Source organism: Impatiens glandulifera, chromosome 6 (assembly GCF_907164915.1).
Source record: "Impatiens glandulifera chromosome 6, dImpGla2.1, whole genome shotgun sequence".
Lineage (NCBI taxonomy): Eukaryota > Viridiplantae > Streptophyta > Magnoliopsida > Ericales > Balsaminaceae > Impatiens > Impatiens glandulifera.
The window spans coordinates 3,472,209-3,491,506 of record NC_061867.1 but is presented as its reverse complement, the minus strand read 5'-3'; the positions used below and the strand labels follow the sequence as shown (position 1 = coordinate 3,491,506).

General features: G+C 27.4%; 1 protein-coding gene across 1 annotated transcript; it reads right to left on the bottom strand.

Moving 5' to 3' along the window:
• Positions 1-479: 479 nt before the first annotated feature.
• Positions 480-4,112, bottom strand: LOC124942929 (putative disease resistance protein RGA4). The gene has a single exon (XM_047483501.1). The coding sequence runs from the start codon at positions 4,050-4,052 to the stop codon at positions 480-482; it is 3,573 nt and encodes a 1,190-aa protein (XP_047339457.1). The 5' UTR covers positions 4,053-4,112.
• Positions 4,113-19,298: the final 15,186 nt, after the last annotated feature.

Sequence of the window (19,298 nt, the reverse complement as noted above, 5' to 3'; positions counted from 1 at the left end):
GTATGTTTTCTGACAAGTTCTAGAATCAATAGATCATAAAAGTGCATTTACAAATTTTCTTTTAAGTAGTTAAGATTTGATCCTGAAAAACTTAGTGCATGGCTTCCATTTGCTTCCTATATCAGGTGAAAAGGACTCCAATTCTGTTGAAAAACATTAATTATATTTGTCAGATTCAATTCCAATCAATTTATGAATTCAATATATCTTCAATAAAACATCTATATAAAAAAAAAATATAGAACAACATATAAACCTGATTGAGATGATAAAAATACTAAACCAAAACCCTAGCGAAAAAAAGAATAACCGAGAGATCATAAATTAAACTATAATAAAAAAAAAGACGATGACCTTACCATAAGTTTTCATCTTCCGAAGCCGTCACCAGCGTCTGCCGATCTGCCAAAAAAAGACGATGACCTTAACCTAAAGTTTTCATCCGACGGTCTTTCAGGTTTAAGCAATCGAGGACCAAGTCAATATCTGCTATGCTCTCCCTCTTCCTTTTCCAATTCAATATCTACATAGAAGTTCTTAGGACCAAGTCTTGCTCGAAGGGAACGTAGGAGTGCAATAACATCTTCTGAAGACACCAACTTAGGACAACCTCTGATCCTCAAACTCTGTAGTGAAGTGAGGTTTCCAAATTCCTCAACTGATATCATCAACTCAGGACTACCATAAATATACAAATTCGTGAGAGAGTTCATGAGACCTCTTGTTCTTTCTGTTTGTCCAGCTTGAAGATGATGATGCTTTTGTTGCTTCTCGCAGCCACTAATCTTTATTATCATTCCCTCATCAAACAAACCCCTTAAATTGAGGCACTTCTGGATAAACAGAGATTGAAGAGATTGGAAAGTTGAGCGTACTCCTCCTCCATTATTATTATTATTGTCCCCAAGGATTTTACTTGACGACGACGATGATGACGGTATCTCATCATCATCAAACATTAATGCCATATAACCTGCTCCAAATAAAACACTTCTTTCTTCCATAGAACAAAGTTCGAGATGAGTGAGAGCACTAAGATTTGAGATGCTATATAACAATTCATCCGAACATTCACCTTCAACACTTACATCTTTGAATGCTTTCAGATGCGGTGGCAAGGCCCTTAACTTTGGGCAATTTTTTATCTTCATCTTGCATAGATTAGGGAATACTCCGGGACTAGGAATAGCAGTAGGAGACACCAATTCCCTCAAATTCTTCATCCAACTAATAGTAAGTTCCTCTAACAAAGGAAATAGTACTATCAAAGATTGAAGTGATTGGAAAGTTGAGCGTACTCCTCCTCCTAATTGTATCCCATCATCATCAAACATTAATGCCATATAACCAGTTCCAAATAAAACACTTCTTTCTTCCATGGAACAAAGTTGGAGATGAGTGAGAGTACTAAGATTTGAGATGCTATATAACAACTCATCAGAACATTTACCTTGAACACTTACATCTTTGAGTGCTTTTAGATACGGTACTGGCAAGGCCCCTAACTTTGGGCAATAAGATATCTTCAGCTTGCATAGATTAGGAAATGCTGGAATAGTAGTAGGAGACACCAATTCCCTCAAATTCTTCATCATATAAATAGTAAGTTCCTCTAATAAAGGGAATAGTACTATCATCATTTCACTATCATTGCTGTTGCTGCTACTACCAATAGAAGGAGATGACTTTCCCACCCATTTAGGGGGATTCACACCTTTGTAATAAGTTATTGTCAATATCCTCAGCCTCTCAGTTAAAATCTCTAGAGCTTCACCTATTTTCTCATGTCTATTAGCATCATCATCATATGTATAACGTCCCCAATTCAACTCCAAGATAGTTATACACGACTTTTTAGCCATACTTATACCTCTTGCAATAGATGCATCACTAACTCTTCCAAGATTATTAATTTTCAATGATCCGCCGATATTCAATTCTCTTATTTCATCTAGTTGACAATCTCTCTCCTTCTTGCCTATCACTAACAAGCTTAACGTCTTGAGATGTTTCAATTGCCCCATTCCTCTAGGCATATATTTTAAATCAAAATAATTCTTCAAATAAAGATGCCTCAGGCTAATAAGGTTCCATATATTTCTAGGCAAACTTTCAAGCTTTGAACAATAATTGAGTATCAGAGTCTGTAAGTTGAAGAGTTCGCAAATACTATTAGGCAAGGTTGTTATCTCACCATGAGAAATGTCCAAGTATCTAAGATGTTTTAGACGTCTCACATGACTCAAATCTTGATATTTCACATGGTGTCTTACTTCAAGGACACGTAAAGGCAGAAATTTCTTCAAAACACTCAAAATCTCTTTTGTGACATTTCCATCATAATCTGGTTCACCATCGAACATTATTGACTGTAACCCTCCAATTTTCTTAAGAGAACTAACAGATGTTTGTTCTAACTCATCAACCAATATTGTTACATGACGAACTTCACGTTCTAAAACATCACTTGACCTCTTAGCATCGATTGTATAGCATTCATCTTTCATAACAGATTGCGAAAGATCGTGCATAAGATCGTGCATCATACATGTTGTATAAACAATACCAAACATATTTTTGTTCTCTTTTTCATCTTGAAAAAAGGATCTCCAACACAACTCCTTCCAAATTCTATTCCCAACATCTTCAACTTCTTGTTTTGTAACTGGAGAAATTAAACCATGAGCCATCCACAATTGGATTAATTTCTCCTTTTCTATTACAGTATCCTTGGGAAATATAGCACAAAACACAAAGCATCTTCTCAAATAATAAGGGAGGTCATAGTAACTCAACCTTAGAATAGGCAAGAGATCTTTTTCATTTTCGGATATCTCCCATAACTCACTATCTCTTATTCTACGCCATTCATTTTCGCCATCACAAGACCTCAATTGACTTCCCAGTGTCATGGCAACTAAAGGAACACCCTTGCATTTTCTAGCTATTTCTTTACTAATATTAATTAAGTTTGAGCCATACTTGCATTTTGGTTTTCCATCCTCAAATGCACGTTCTTTGATTAGTAGCCAACAATCATCCTCAGAGAGTGACTGTAACTCAAAAGATTTAATCGTTTTCATGATTTCTGCCACATTTGGTTTACGTGTCGTAGTAAGGATGAACGCACCATTTGATCCACAATCTAATATAGATCTCAGCTTAGCCCATGCCTCTTCATTTTCGTTCCAGATATCATCCAATACAATCAAATATCTTTTTCCTCCCAATTCACCTCTAACTTTTTTCTGCAAGTCTTCTAAGGAAGTTTCATTATTTGCTCCCTTTTTTTCTAAAATGGATTTGATGACCACCTTAATATCAAATTCATCAGAAACACAAACCCAGAATTTGAGATCAAAATGTTTAGAAACTTCATGGTCATTGTAGACCATTTGGGCAAGTGTTGTTTTACCAAGACCCCCCATCCCAACAATGGGCAGAACAGATAGTTCTTTAGCAGCACCAGATGTATTATTATTGAGTAGAATATCAATAATCTCTTTCTTCTCCTTATCTCTCCCGTATACTTTCCTAGAACTAGAAAGAGACATGGTTTCACGCCAACTACTAGCAAACTTGTCTTCTTTTATTTTCGAGTCATGAATAGGTTCACGCAATTGTAAATTGTTGCGCCGTGAATAAATCTGTTCCAGTTTCTCTTGGACATCCTTAATTTTGGAACCTATTTCATGACGTGACCAAGTGTTGCTAAGAGGAAGGGTGATAAAGTTGGTTACCTTTTTCCGGGTTGAAGAGGAGGCATTACGCCTTTTGACTTGAAGACGAAGATCTTCAAAGGTGCACTCATCCATGATGTCTCGAACCTCGTATGCCACATCTTTGAGTTCCCGCAACCAACCTTCGGTTTGTCTGTCCTTCTTCCACACGTTCTTTATCTCAGCATCCTCAAGTGCGGCATCAATTGCAGATAGCGTTTTGGATAGGTTTTCAAGATCCTTCTTAAAATTCCAAAACAACGAGAATTCATCCTTAATCAGAGGTGCCAAATTTGAAAGCAAACCACTGATCAGAGTTGCTGGATCAGCCATGGTGGTTAATTTCTCTCTCTCAAATGAAATCTGAGAATCGAAATGGAATTAATAAATCAGATACAAAGTGCAGCAACTCTTACTTGCCAGTATATAATATGGACCCAAAGAAAATTTGATTGTAATGTATCAGAATTTGAAATCCGGAACACATGTTGATAATTTTTGTTTAAATTTAGGCGAGATCATTCTTTTAAAATCATAATGATATTTATTATTATTGCATTTGAAATCCAAAGAAATTTGTACACGTTAATCTTTTGATATTTGAGATACTATTTTTATTTTCTTAAATATTAGATTTACACAACATCTTACATGAGAGTAAATTCATATCATATTTATTTATATGGACGGAAAAATTATTAAAACATTTGAATCACACAAAAAAGTTGTTTATTAAATTTAATAAATTATTAAAATATATTTTAATTTACAAAATAAATAATTATAATATGATATTTTCAATTTTTTTAATAAATATATATATATATATATCATTTTAATTAATCGTTTTTCATAAACTATTTTTTTTATTTAAATTACATGGATCATTTTAAAAAACTATTATGTATAACTAAATTAAAAAAATCTTATAAGATAATTAAAGTGTTTCAGTCATATAAAATTATATATATATATATATATATATATATATATATATATATATATATATTATTTACTTCAATCACTGAATTAAAAATTAAAATAATATATATAAATTTATTAAAGTTTTTGAAAATAATATATTTAAAATATTTAATTTATAAATTTAAGTAAATTATTGAATTATTTAAAGATAATACATTATGTTAAACATAAATGATTCAGTTATTATCAAAAGATTAATTAACTGTATTTCAATAATTTATTAATTTTATTAAAAATCATCCTTATCCCAGTGATTGAAGTTTGTTTTATTTTATTTGAATAATTATGTACAATTTTACAAATGTATAAATATTAAAATAATATTTTTAGATTATAAATAAATTTGAGACTCTTATTTGAATTAAATGTTTATTTTTCATAATAATGTGAAAAAATATTTGTCTAAATCAATGTTTTTATATAACTTTTATAAATATTTATGTATAATTTTCCTACTATGCAACCACATACATACATGTGGACCAAGTTTAAAATTAAAGTTATTTTTGAAATTAATATAATATGAATGAATGGTGGAACATTTAGATGATATGTAGTTATTTACACGTTATAAATTCATCTTTATCCTTCCATTATCAAATTAAAGTTTTAATTTTCCAGGTAATAATTTATGTGTCAAAATTAAAAATAAACTTTTGAAATCCCAGACTAATAATAGGCATGTGAATAGTAAGATTTTAGATGATATTTATATTCATAAATTCATCTTTTCTGATGCAACTTTCATATGTGATCCAAGTTATAAAGAAAGTGGTTGTAGAAAAATTAAACTAGTACCAAGAAACTTTTGAAATTCGAGACTAATAATATAAATATGAATGGTAGGATTTTAGATGATATTTACATTCATAAATTATATTTTCTTATGCATTTTTTATCTTAACTTATTATCCTTTGTTGTCAAACTAAAATTTTGAATTGTACGATACAATAATTTATGTATAAAAATAAATGGATTGTAACACTATTTTACTCGTGTACTCATCCATTACATAATTAAATTTATTAACTAAAATAATAAAATATTGTTTTTATTATTATTATATATTAATATCTTTTAAATAAAAAAAATATACTTATTTATTTAAAATTATCACTATATCATTACATTTTTCTCTCTTATAGTTAAAAAAAAATCAATCTCAACAACTCACGGACTCTTAAATAAGTCTAACAAACTATTATTGAGTTGGAGCGTCCAATCCATATTAACAATATGGAATTGGTTTATTGTCCCAAATTTTATAAATTCCAAATTTGAATCTTATGGATAAATTAAATATTTTTCTAAATTTATAATCTAACTCATTGTTTTATTGTTTTACCAATAAAAAAATTAATTTATATATATGAAAATGAAGAAACTTTACTAACGTTAAATACTCATTAAATTAGAATATATATATTTATTAGGCGGCCCAAACCTTTTGAATATTGGACTCAATTAATTGTATATATTTTTTTTTTTTTAAACTAAATTTTTATTTAAATTACATAGATTATTTAAAAAAAGTTATATATAACTAGAGAAAAAAATCTTATAACATCTAAATTTATTAATTATTTTTTTCAGTCATATAAAATAATATATAATATATTAAAATTTATTAGAGTGTTTGAAAATAATGTATTCTAAATATTTAATTTATAAATTTAAGTAAATTATCGAATTATTTAAAGATAATACATTATAGTAAACATAAATAATTCTGTTATTATTAAAAGGTTATATTTCAATAATTTAGTAATTTTATTAAAAATCATTCTTATCCGAGTGATTGAAGTTTGTTTGATTTTATTTGAATAAATATGTACACTTTTATAAAGTTATAAATATTAAAAACATATATTTAGATTATAAATAAATTTGAGACTCTTACTTTGGATAAAATATTTATTTTTCCTAATAATGTGTGAAAAAACATTTGTCTAAATCAATGTTTTTAATAATTTTTATAAATATTTATGTATAGTTTTCCTACTATGCAACCACATGCATGTGGAACAATTTTAAAATAGTTTTGAAGTCAGAGACTAATAATTGCAATATAATATATGGTGGAACTTTTAGATGATATTTAGTTATTTACACTTCATATATTCATACCATTACCAAATTAAAGTTTTAATTTTCCAATCAATAATTTATGAGCAGTTTGATTCAGCTTATTTATAAGTTTTGGTACGTTGATTCAACTTGTACGTTCAACTTATTTATTTTTTATATTTTTAATATTATTTAATAATTAATATTATATATATATATATAATGTTATATATTTATTAATTTAATTTTAAATATTAATACATTATTTAAATTAAAAAATAGTATATATTTGAAAATAAATTATATTGATATATTAATTTTTATAAAAAAATTTAATATATAATTTTAAATAAATGAATGACTTAAATTAAAGAATAATTTATATTAAAATAAATGATATAAATAAAGAAAATAGTTTATTACTATTATATATATTTTTCACATTTCCACACTCCCTCCCTAACATAATCTTTCATTTTCGGATTCTCTCACCATTTTCTTATTATCATTTATTTCAGTCACTTTGATTCATCTCTCAATTGTAATCGATACTTTTAGATAATTAATTAAGGCTAGTTTAATTTCTAAAACTATAATTATAAATAAAAAATCACAATATATTTATATTTTATATATTGTTTAATTATTTTATATATTAAGATACATATATTATAAATAATAAATAAAAATATATTTAAATATAAAAATATATTTAAATGTATGTTTTTTATTATAATAATTTTATAAAATTATTATAAATATATAAAATAAATTAGAGAGAATGAATAAAATAATTATAAAGAAATTAAATAGATAGAAAGAATGAATAAAATAATTAGAAATGAATGAAATATATAAGAGGAAATAAATAAAAAATATTTAAAAATGATGAGAGAAAAAACTATGAGATTATAATCTTAAACAATGATGAGGGGTAGAGAGAAAATTGAGTTTAAACTGATTATAATTATTTGCGCGAGCTTATTACGCAAAGTTAATGTATTGTAGCATGTAACAGTTTTTACGCAAAACGCCCATAAAAGTTTTATAAACGCCAAATCAAACGAGGTCTATGTGTAAAAAAAAACAAATATTCCCACATGTAATATTAACCGGTTCTTTATTTTTATTATATAAAATATTACTTTCTATATACAAATTCATAATATTATATATATATATATATATATATATATATATATATATAATTATGTTAAAAATATATCAATAATAGTTGAGTTTTTGTTGGATTAATGATTTTTTAAATATTTTATGATTAAATTTTAAAAATATATGATATTTTAACTAAAAAGACTTAAATATTATTAATATATAATAATAAAATATTTTTAAAAATAATAATAATTTGTTTGGAGAATATTATTGATGTTTTGGATATTCAATTCAATTATATATATATATATATATATTTATATTTATTTAAATTACATAAATCATTTAAAAAAGTATTATATATAACTAGATAAAAAAAATTAATTTAAAAAATCTTATAACATCTAAATTTATTAATTAAGTATTTCAGTCATGTAAAATAATATATATATATATATATATATATATATATATATATATTAAAAATTAAAATAATATATAAAAATTTATTAAAGTTTTTGAAAATAATATATTTTAATTATTTATTTTTAAATTTAAATAAATTATAATGTATTATTTAAAGATAATACATTATATTAAACATAAATAATTTTACACCGATATACATATTAACAATATATTTTTAGATTATAAATAAATATAGTATTTAAACTATTATTATTTTCAATTAGATCCTTATTAATTTATTGTGAGTTAACAAACCATTATGTAAGACAATTATATTTTTTCACACTAAGAAAAAGAGTTAAGAGTTAGTTGATATAATATAATAATTTTGTCATTTACGGTTGTCATTTTGAAAATACTTTTTTTATAGCTAAAAACGCGGGTAATTTCATAAACGGTTTTATCGATAAAAAATAAAACTAGTTTGCTTTGTTGACTAACATAAATTGAAAATTTGACAATATATTATTCAATTCTGTTAACTAAATGAACCGCAATCGTGAATGTACAATTAATATAAAACATATTATTTATACAGTTAATTAACCTATATAGTTTCAAATTTAATATGTATATATAGAAAACAATTTCGATAAAAAAGTTTATAATTGAAGCCATTATTATCGTCTTTAATGATATTAGTTTTAAGTTCTAATAGTGTAAAAGGATATTTGTCCCAACCAATGTTTTTTAACTTATAATATAAAATATTTATTTATAATCGGTAAAGGTTTGAACTATAGAGTCACTACCTAATTTTTCAAAAAAATTAGAAAAATAATTTATGTAATTAAACGCGTTTTATATGATCTATTTCAGTTCGGGACTTTATTACACTCAAAAAAAAATTTGTGCCGTCAGAACACCGATGGTCTCCACTCTATATTTTTGACCAATTTTATAATTTTATTGTTTAACAATTTTAACTTTTAGATATTCAAACAATAATTATTAAAAATATTGAAATTTCATAATTAAAATCATGAAGATATAATTTAATCGACTGTGTACCTTGTTTATCGATGTTTCTTCTTTCTTTCTTTTCTTCCTTCCTTTCTTTCTCTCCTCTCCTCTCCTCTCCTCTCCTCTCCTCTCCTCCTTTTATTCTTTTTTTTCTTCCATCTATTCTTCCATTGACTTCTTCATTCTTTATTTTTACTATTATATTATAATATTAATTATTAATTATTATACAACCACGTCATATAATAAATTGTGGAGATAGTTATTTTCTGAGAATAACGATTAATTCCTCGACCAATTCCATCGACTTTCCGAAACGTATCACAGAAAATATAATAATAACTTTATAAATGATACGCATGATCAGACGACCACAGTCATTAAAAATTCAACGACTTCTCTCAAACTAGATAATTCATTAAAAGTTCGAGATTTCTCTCTAACTATATAATTCATTAAAAAATAATTAGGATAAATTATTTGTAAGATAAATTGATTAGTCAAAATGTTTTGATTTTGTCATAAAATTAAATCTAACAATTATGTGACTCATGAATTATTTTAATTTTTAATTAAATTGAAAGCATCAGATATGCATAATGGAGCGCAATTGACGGGTAGAAATAAAAGATAAAAGAGAGCATCACAATCATCAATAATAAAAAATAGTATATTTTCAAATTATAAAGTGAGCTCCATCTACCTATACTATTGATATTTAATTGTTCATATCAAATCATAAGATTTTTGGATCATCAAGAATAATAGAAAAATGTAAATTTCATTCATGATTTGAATAACTTTCATTTGAGACATAATTACATTTTGATCTTTATAAGTTATATGTGTCTAAAATGCCTAATAAGATTTTTTTTTATTTGGAGTATCATTTACAGTATTTTATTCATGATTTGAATAGCTTTTATTTGGGATATTGTTATATTTTCTTTCAATAAAGTTAGCCCGATTGATCTTTGTTGGGAAATTTGTGGGTGTCTAAGATGCGTAATAAAATTTCTTTTCTGGTTGAAGTGTTATTCACGGTAAAATTCTCACTAACGATAGATGTTTGAGAAAATACATAATTATTGCGAGTCGTTATTGTATTACAAACATGTTGAAACGACTTTTCATCTACTTTTACATTGTCACGTTTTTGTAAGTATATGAAGTCTTTTGTGGAATTTTACATTGGGATGCATAGATTGAGACGACTAATTTTATAGTGGACTATTTGATTGCAAAGAAATCAAATAACATTTACCCACCAAAAATAAACTGTTAAAGATTATTCACAATGTCAGGATGATGTTAGAGATTGATTCGAAAAACCTGTGAATTCATATATATAGATCTTATTCTTTTTTTTAAAATTTTCAAGTCAATTAATTATTCTATTATATTTTAATTTGTACTTAACTTTATATTTTTATGTTATACATAAATATTTTTTATTAAATGGATTGTTTTCAAAATAAAAAATATATAATTTTAAATTATAAAGTGAAGTACTCATACTTTTAATATTTACTCATATAAAATTATAAGATTTTTGGATCATTAAGAATTATAATGTGAACTCCACTTACCTATATCTTTATATTTAATTCCTCATGTCAAGTCATAAGATTTTTTAGATCATCAAGAATAATAAAAAAAATTGTATATTTTCAAATTATAAAATGAAGTCTACTTACCTATAAGACATTTAGTTCATGAAGAATTATAAAGTGAACTCCACTTACCTATACTTAAACATATCGTATGATTTTTGGATCATCAAGAATAATAAAAACCGTATATTTTTAAATTATAAAGTTGAACTCCACCTGCCTATACTTTTGTTATTTAATTACCTATGCAATTGAGTGGATATCTCGTGGTGAGCTTTAATTAAAGGCCATAACTCTATTACACATGAAGTTATATCTCTCTACCTTTTCATGATTGTACCACTACAAGTCTACAACCAAAATATACTGAAATAGGCTATGCATAAAGGAGATTTTTCACCACAAAAAAGCGTTGTAGCAAAATCGATTTAGATTATGGCGGCGCTTATTTATGCGCCAGTAAAGTTTATTTAAGTGTCGCTAAATGCTTTAATTTTTGAGATTTTTTTCTTTCTAAATTCAACCATTCAATCATTTTTTTAATCATTAAATACTCAATTAATACAATTTATTTATTTATTTTTATAAAATTTAAATACAAAATATTATAATAATTTAATCAATTAAAAATTCAAATAATTTACATTTTCGTCTATTAACACTTTTAGTAAAAACCCTCACACAACCAACAACCGATATCAAACAAACTCTAAGGGCAGATTTCATAATAGTTTGATTACAATTTATTTATTTATATATTTGAAAATGATTGTTGGTTGTTTGCAATTTTATTCCTTATTCTTTAAGACTCGATTGCTATTTGGGACTCAAAACATTTGAATTTTCATATATAGTAATTTAACTATCACAATTTTAGTAATTTAATGGTTTTTCACAAACGAATAAAAATGTGTCTTATTACTTTAACATATTATTGTTTTTTCTTAATTAAAAAAATACGTTTAAAACGTCTCTAAATATCATTTCAATTAAAAACATTAAAAATTAGTTAGAAAAAAATGATGCATTAAAATAAGACAACAGACGTTTTTTATATTTGTGAAGTATATTTGTGAAGAGTCTTAAATTTATAAAATTTTAATAGTTCTAAGTGTCATACATAATTCAAAATTTGAGTTTTAAATATCAATTCAGCATATTCTAATATCTTGATATGCGTGTTGTTTATATTTTAGCGGTAACAAGAGGTGAATATTCTCAAACTCCCTGAGATCCTGAGTTCGAGCCCGTCAGACGATAAATTCTGTGTATAATTAAATAGTTAAATGTGTTTGCGGCTATATGCTTAACCCGTGATTTTATTTTTTTATATTTGTTTTTATAAATATTTGTTGTTAGTTTTTCTAGTATGCTTGCATATATATGTGGACCAAGCTTTAAAATTAAAGAAGTTTTGAAATCAGAAACTAATAATAACAAAATATACTGAAATTGGTTATGCATAAAGTACATTTTTCACCACATAAATGCGTTTCTGAAAGCGTTGCAGCAAAATTGATTTAGGTTATGGTGACGCTTATTTATGCACCGGTAGAATTTATTTAAGCGTCGCTAAAAGCTTTAATTTTTTTTAAAAAATTCTTCTAAATTCAACAATCCAATTATTTTTTTTCTTAATCATTAAATTACCTAATTAATCAGCCAAAATATTAATATATTTTTATAAAATTTAAATACAAAAATATTATAATAATTTAACCAATTAAAAACTCAAATTACTTACATTTTCATCTATTAACACTTTTAGTAAAATCAATTAAAGGCAGATTTCATAATAGTTTGATTATAATTTATTTATTTATTTGGAAAGGATTGTTGGTTGTTTGTAATTTTCTTATTCTTTAAGACTCAATTGCTATTTGGGATTAAGAACATTTAAATTTTCAGCACTCTAATTATCATAATTTTAATTTTAGTAATTTAATATTTTTTCACAAACGAATAAACATCAGTCTTATTACTTTAACACATTATTGTCATTTTCTTAATTAAAAAAAATACGTTCAAAACGTCTTTAAATATCATTTCATTTAAAAACATGACAAATTAATTAGAAAAAAATGATATATTAAAATAAGACTACATACGTTTTCTATATTTGTGAAAAGTCTCAAATTTTAATAATTCGAGTGTCATACACAATTCAAAGTTTGAGTTTTAAATATCAATTACAAAGCAAGATTTGTCTCTCTAGTATTATTTGGAGCGGACAGTTCGTATGAAGCCATCGAGGGACCTCTGAATCTTGACGGAGGAGAGTGCATGCGAGAATAGATGGTTTGAATGATGGAAAGCCGATTGGAGGACACCATGGATATTGACTAGCTATAAGCTCGAAGGAATTTGTATATCTATGAGTCAAGATGAAAATAAAGTGAGGAAAGAAGATTCGTGGATGGCATGAGAGAGTATGGATAATTTAATTAATTAATTTTAATAAATAACTCAGATAAAATGAAATTTAAAAATTTAATACATTTTAAATGAGTTTGTTATACAAGTACTAGCCCTTTTTCAGATTTAAATTATTATTCTTTTCGATTAGGTACTTAAAATATTAAAAAATCATCAATTAAGACAATTGTATTTTTTTCACCGCAGAGAAAGAAGAGTTAGAGTTAGTTGATTTCCTTATAAGAAGTTTAAGGGTAATAGAATACAATCACTTAAGTGACAAGACAATAATTTTGTCATTTAATTCTTTTGATAGTTAGAAACGCTAGCCATTTCGCAAACGATTTTATCGATTGAAAATATAGCTAGATTGCTTTGTTATATTGACTCGTTTGAGTTAATATAAATTGAAAAACAATCAAATTTGACGTATATCATTCACGATATTAACAAAAATGACCACAATCATCGCAATACAATTAACATAAATATTTTTCAACATATACAGTTAATTAACACATAGTTTCAAATGTAATATATACATATGAAAAATTATTTATAATTGAAGCCGACCATCTTATGATTCATCAATTTTAAGTTTCTAGTGTAAAAAAATATTTGTCCAATTAGAAAACAAACTATTGAGGGAGATATATAATAGTTTATTTTCTTTTATTTATTAAAAAAATTAAAAAAAAAAATCAATAATAAAAAAACTCAAATTAAAATAAATAATAAATCATTGTGTTACTTAAAATTTATATATAAGAGAATAAAAAATATTTTTTTTAATTCAATTAACTAACGAATTGATTCAATTAATTTAATAATATATATTAATAAAATTATTAATCATTTTAATCAACTGATTGATTTTTAATTATTGTTTATCTTTTTTCTCTCTTTAAAAGCCTCTTTCTTTTTATGTCCGTTCATCTTTTATGATTTATTAGAAACTCAATCAATTATTGAAGCTCAATTAACTACATAATGGTCAATCAACTACAAAAGTTCACTCAACAACATTCAACTAATAGCACATCATGTTAGTTATTCGTGGTTTTTTTTTATTTATGTTGAATATTAGTTGTTTGTGATTTGAGTTGTATCTATTTTGAATATTAGTAATTTGTGGTTTGAGTTGAATCATGTTAGTAATTAAAAATTTATCTCCTAGTGGTCCAATTTAAAATGAAAGATAACAAAAATGATGTGCATCATGACCCATCTTCATCTAGTTCTCTTATATATAAATAAAAGAAAATAAAGAGATAAATAATTAAAATGCGTGTTTATAGTGACATATACAATAATTTAAAAAAGAATATTTATAATAATAAAAATTGTTAAGTGTTTTTTAATAATAATAATAATTGATTTTTTATTGAATGTGTCTTATTTAATAGAGAGAGAAAAGGTAAGTAGTGGAAAGAGAGAAAATTATTAACGTAAAAGAAAAAAAATAAACATATACCAAGTCTAATCAGCGCTCCGCTCCACGTTTGTTGCCTCATTTGCTACGAATTTTTCGATATATATATATATAATTATAATAAAAAATTTGGATATTAAGAATTATAAAGTGAAATTCACTCACCTATATTTTAATATTTAATTTCTCCTGTCTAAGTCATAAGAATTTTGGATCATCAAAAATAATAAAAAAATTGTATATTTTCAAATTATATGTCTAAGTCATAAGATTTTTGGATCATCAAAAATAATAAAAAAAATGGTATATTTTCAAATTATAAAGTGAAGTCTACTCACCTATAAGACTTTTGGATCATTAAGAATTACAAAGTGAACTCCACTTACCTATATTTAAACTTATCATATGATTTTGGATCATCAACAATAATAAAAAAATGTTAATTTTCAATCATAAGACTTTTGCATCATTAAGAATTATAAAGTTAACTCCACTCACCTATATTTAAACTTATCATATGATTTTGGATCAACAAGAATAATAAAAAATGTATATTTTTAAATTATAAAGTTGAACTCCACCTACCTATACTTTTGACAATTAATTACTTATGTGTCATTGAGTATTAATTTTTAGTTGGTGTCTCGTGGTGAACTTTAATTAAAGCATATTATATGGTGTTATATCTCCTCTACCTTTTCATGACTATACCACTACAACCAAAATATACTGAAATCGGCTATGCATAAAGTACATTTTTCACCACTTAAAAGCGTTTCCGAAAGTTTTGTAGCAAAATCAAGTTATGGCGACGCTTATTGATGCGCCGGTAGAATTTATTTAAGGTCGTCAAATGCTTTAATTTTTGAGATTTTTTTTTTTTTCTAAATTCAACAATACTATCATTTTTTTCTTAATCATTAAATTACTCAATTAATCAGTCAAAATATTAATATATTTTTAATTTTTTTTATAAATTTTAAATACAAAAATATTATAATAATTTAAACAATTAAAAACTCAAATAGCTTATATTTTCATCTATTAACACTTTTAGTAAAATCAATTAAAAAACAAAATAATAATAAAATATCAGAGAGAAAAACTCTAGAAATTTTCGGCGAGAATTTTCTAGCGACGAAATCTTAAATTTCTTCTTCAAATACGTGCACTTTCTCATATTCAATCAAGAATCGTGCAGAAATCAAAATCATTGGCAATTTTGGCATAGTTGCTCGGTCGCGTGATTCAGTTGATTTAATAATCGGTTACGGGAAACGTGGTCGGAGTAAATATTATCGGCACGACTGGCACGTTCGGCACAATCGGCACGACAAGTACATCTGGCACGTTCAGCACATCGGGGGAAATCGTCTAAGGTTTGAATAAGGTCGTTTCAAGATTGTTGTTTTGACTTTAATCACCTGTTCTGAATTCTTATTGAAATAAGGGTAAAAGGAAAAACTGTTGGGCCTTTGGGTCCAGCCCAAACAGGCAGTTAATTAAATGAGCAAAACCTAAGAATGTTGCTCATTCTATCACTTCTAGAGAGAGAAGACATTCTGCAAAGAAGAGAAGAAACAGAGGAGAAGAAACAGAGTAAGAAGAAGAGAAGGAGAAGTAAATCTCTTACAATTTCACCTTCAAGTTTCAATCTCTTGTTATCTTAAATCTAGACTAGCTTAAGTCTGAATAAATCTGGTTTTCTCTGTTCTGTATACCTCAACTTTGGGTTTAAAGTTGAGAAAAACATTTGTATTTGTTTCTTGCTTATAGTGAAATTTGTTGGTTAGCCCCGTGGTTTTTACCCTCCAGGTTGAGAGGGTTTACCATGTAAATCTGGTATTCTTTTGTTCTGTGCTTGATCTTCTGTTTTAGACTTGGATAACCTGTGTATTTACCCATCTCACATTTCTAGATTACAGTATAAAAGTAATCTAATTTCAAAATTCCCAACAAGTGGTATCATAGTTGTTAGGTTTATTTTTTGAAGAGTGCTTTTGTAGGTTGAAATGGAAGGCAATAGCACAATGATCAGGTTGACAAATAATAACTGGCAGATTTGGAAATCCAAGATGGAGGATATCCTTTACTGTAAAGACTTGTATGAACCTGTTGAAGGAGATAGTGTGAAGTCAAAAGATATGTCTGACGGTGATTGGACAAAATTGAACAGGAAAGCAGTTGGCACAATCAGACAGTGGCTTGATGATAGCGTGTATCACCATGTAGCAAGTGAGAAGAGTGCACATGAGTTGTGGAAGAAGCTAGAGTAATTGTATGAGCAGAAAACAGTAGGTAACAAAGCATTTCTGATTCGAAAGTTAGTAAATCTGAAATTCAAAGAAGGTGCAGGTGTTGCTGAGCATTTAAATGAGTTCCAGAGCTTGATTAATCAATTGGCAGTGATGGAGATGACCTTAGAAGATGAACTGCAAGTCTTATTACTTTTGGGATCATTGCTCGACAGTTGGGAGACATTGATTATGACAGTCAGTAATGCAACTCCGAATGGTGTTCTTACTATGAGTATATTTACTAGCAGCTTGTTCAATGAGAAGACAAGAAGGAATTCAATTAATACAAATAGTGCACAGGCCCTTGTCACAGAGAACAGGGGAAGAGCTGAATACCGACAACAATCAAGAGGCATAGCAAGTCCAGAGGCATATCAAAATCTAAGGGAAGACAGTGTTATCACTATGGTAAAGAAGGTCACATAAAGAAAAATTATAGAGCCTGGAAAAGACTTCAGAATGAAGATAAAAATCAGAAGAAAGATGATGAAAATAGAAATACCACAGCCACAGTAACTGCAGATGATGTAGTGATTCTTTCTTGTGAAAAAAACAATATTTACATGTAGAAAGTCACCAAGGAGTTGAGTGGATAGTTGATACAGGTGCTTGCTATCATGCTACACCAAATAGAGAGTTCTTCATGACTTACAAGGCTGGAGATCTTGGTACAGTGAAGATGGGTAATACTAGTCACTCAAACATTGTGGGTATTGGTGATATTTGTTTGCAGACAGAGCTGGGATATCAGTTAACACTTAAAGATGTGCGACATATTCCTGATTTACGTCTAAACTTGATATCAGGTGATGCATTGGACAAAGATGGATTCAAGCATTATCTTGGTAGTGGAGAATGGAAGTTCAGTAAGGGATCAATGATTGTAGCAAAAGGGAAGTCATGGCACTCCTTATACCGAACCCATGTGAAGATACTCAAGAATGGTTTGAATGCAGTACAAGATGAAAGCTCTTTAAATCTGTGGCATCAACGTCTCGGCCACATGAGTGAGAAAGGGTTACGAATTCTTGTGAGGAAGCTTCACATCCCCTCAACCAAAGATGAGATTTTGGATCTATGCGACTACTGCACTTTTGGTAAGCAACACAGAGTCTCTTTTAGTCAAACATCAGAAAAGAAACAGAATGTGCTGGACTTGGTTTATTCTGATGTGTGTGGTCCTTTTGAGGAGGAGTCATTGGGTGGCAATAGATACTTTCTAACATTTATTGATGATGCGTCTAGAAAGGTGTGGGTTTATTTCATGAGAACGAAAGACAAGGTATTTAATTACTTTCAAGAGTTCCATGTCATGGTAGAAAGAGAGACAAACAATAAGCTGAAATGTCTTCGCTCTGATAACGGGGGGAGTATACCTCCAAGGAGTTTAAAGCATATTGTGTAAAATATGGAATTCGACATGAGAAAACAGTGCCTGGAACTCCACAACACAATGGTGTGCCTGAGAGAATGAATCGCACCATTGTAGAAAAGGTGAGATGCATGTTGAAGATGACAAAGTTGCCAAAACAGTTTTGGGCAGAAGTAGTTCGCATAGCTTTCTATCTCATAAACAGGTCACCCTCTGTTCCTTTGAAGTTTGAAATACCAGAAAGTGTATGGTCTAAGAAGAATATTTCATACTCGCATCTAAGGGTGTTTGGATGCAAAGCATATGTGCATATTTCAAAGGGGCAAAGATCCAAGTTGGATGATAAAGCAATTCCATGTATTTTCCTTGGGTATGGAAATGAGGAATTTGGGTACAGATTATGGGACCCAGAAAAGAAGAGAATTGTTAGATGCAGAGATGTTGTGTTCTTCGAGAGTCAGAATGGGATAAATCCAGAAATCATTGAGAAGTCGGAGAGAGTTGATGAGTCCATAGAACTCATACCAATTCCTTCACATGTACAGTCAACAGTAACAGATGAAGATGAACATAATGAAGAAGTCACTGAGGAAACCTCTAACATGAATGGTAGTAATGATGATGAGACTGTTTATGATGTTCCTGAGCAGGGGGGACAATATCATCAAGAGAAGCCAGAAGAGCCCCCATTAAGAAGGTCTGAGAGAGAGCACCAACCTTCTAAAAGGTACCCTTCTTCAGAGTATATACTATTGACAGAAGAAGGAGAGCCAAAATGTTTTCAGGAGGCACAAGTTTATAAAGACAAAGTTAAGTGGCAGAACGCAATGAAAGATGAGATGAAGTCATTGCAA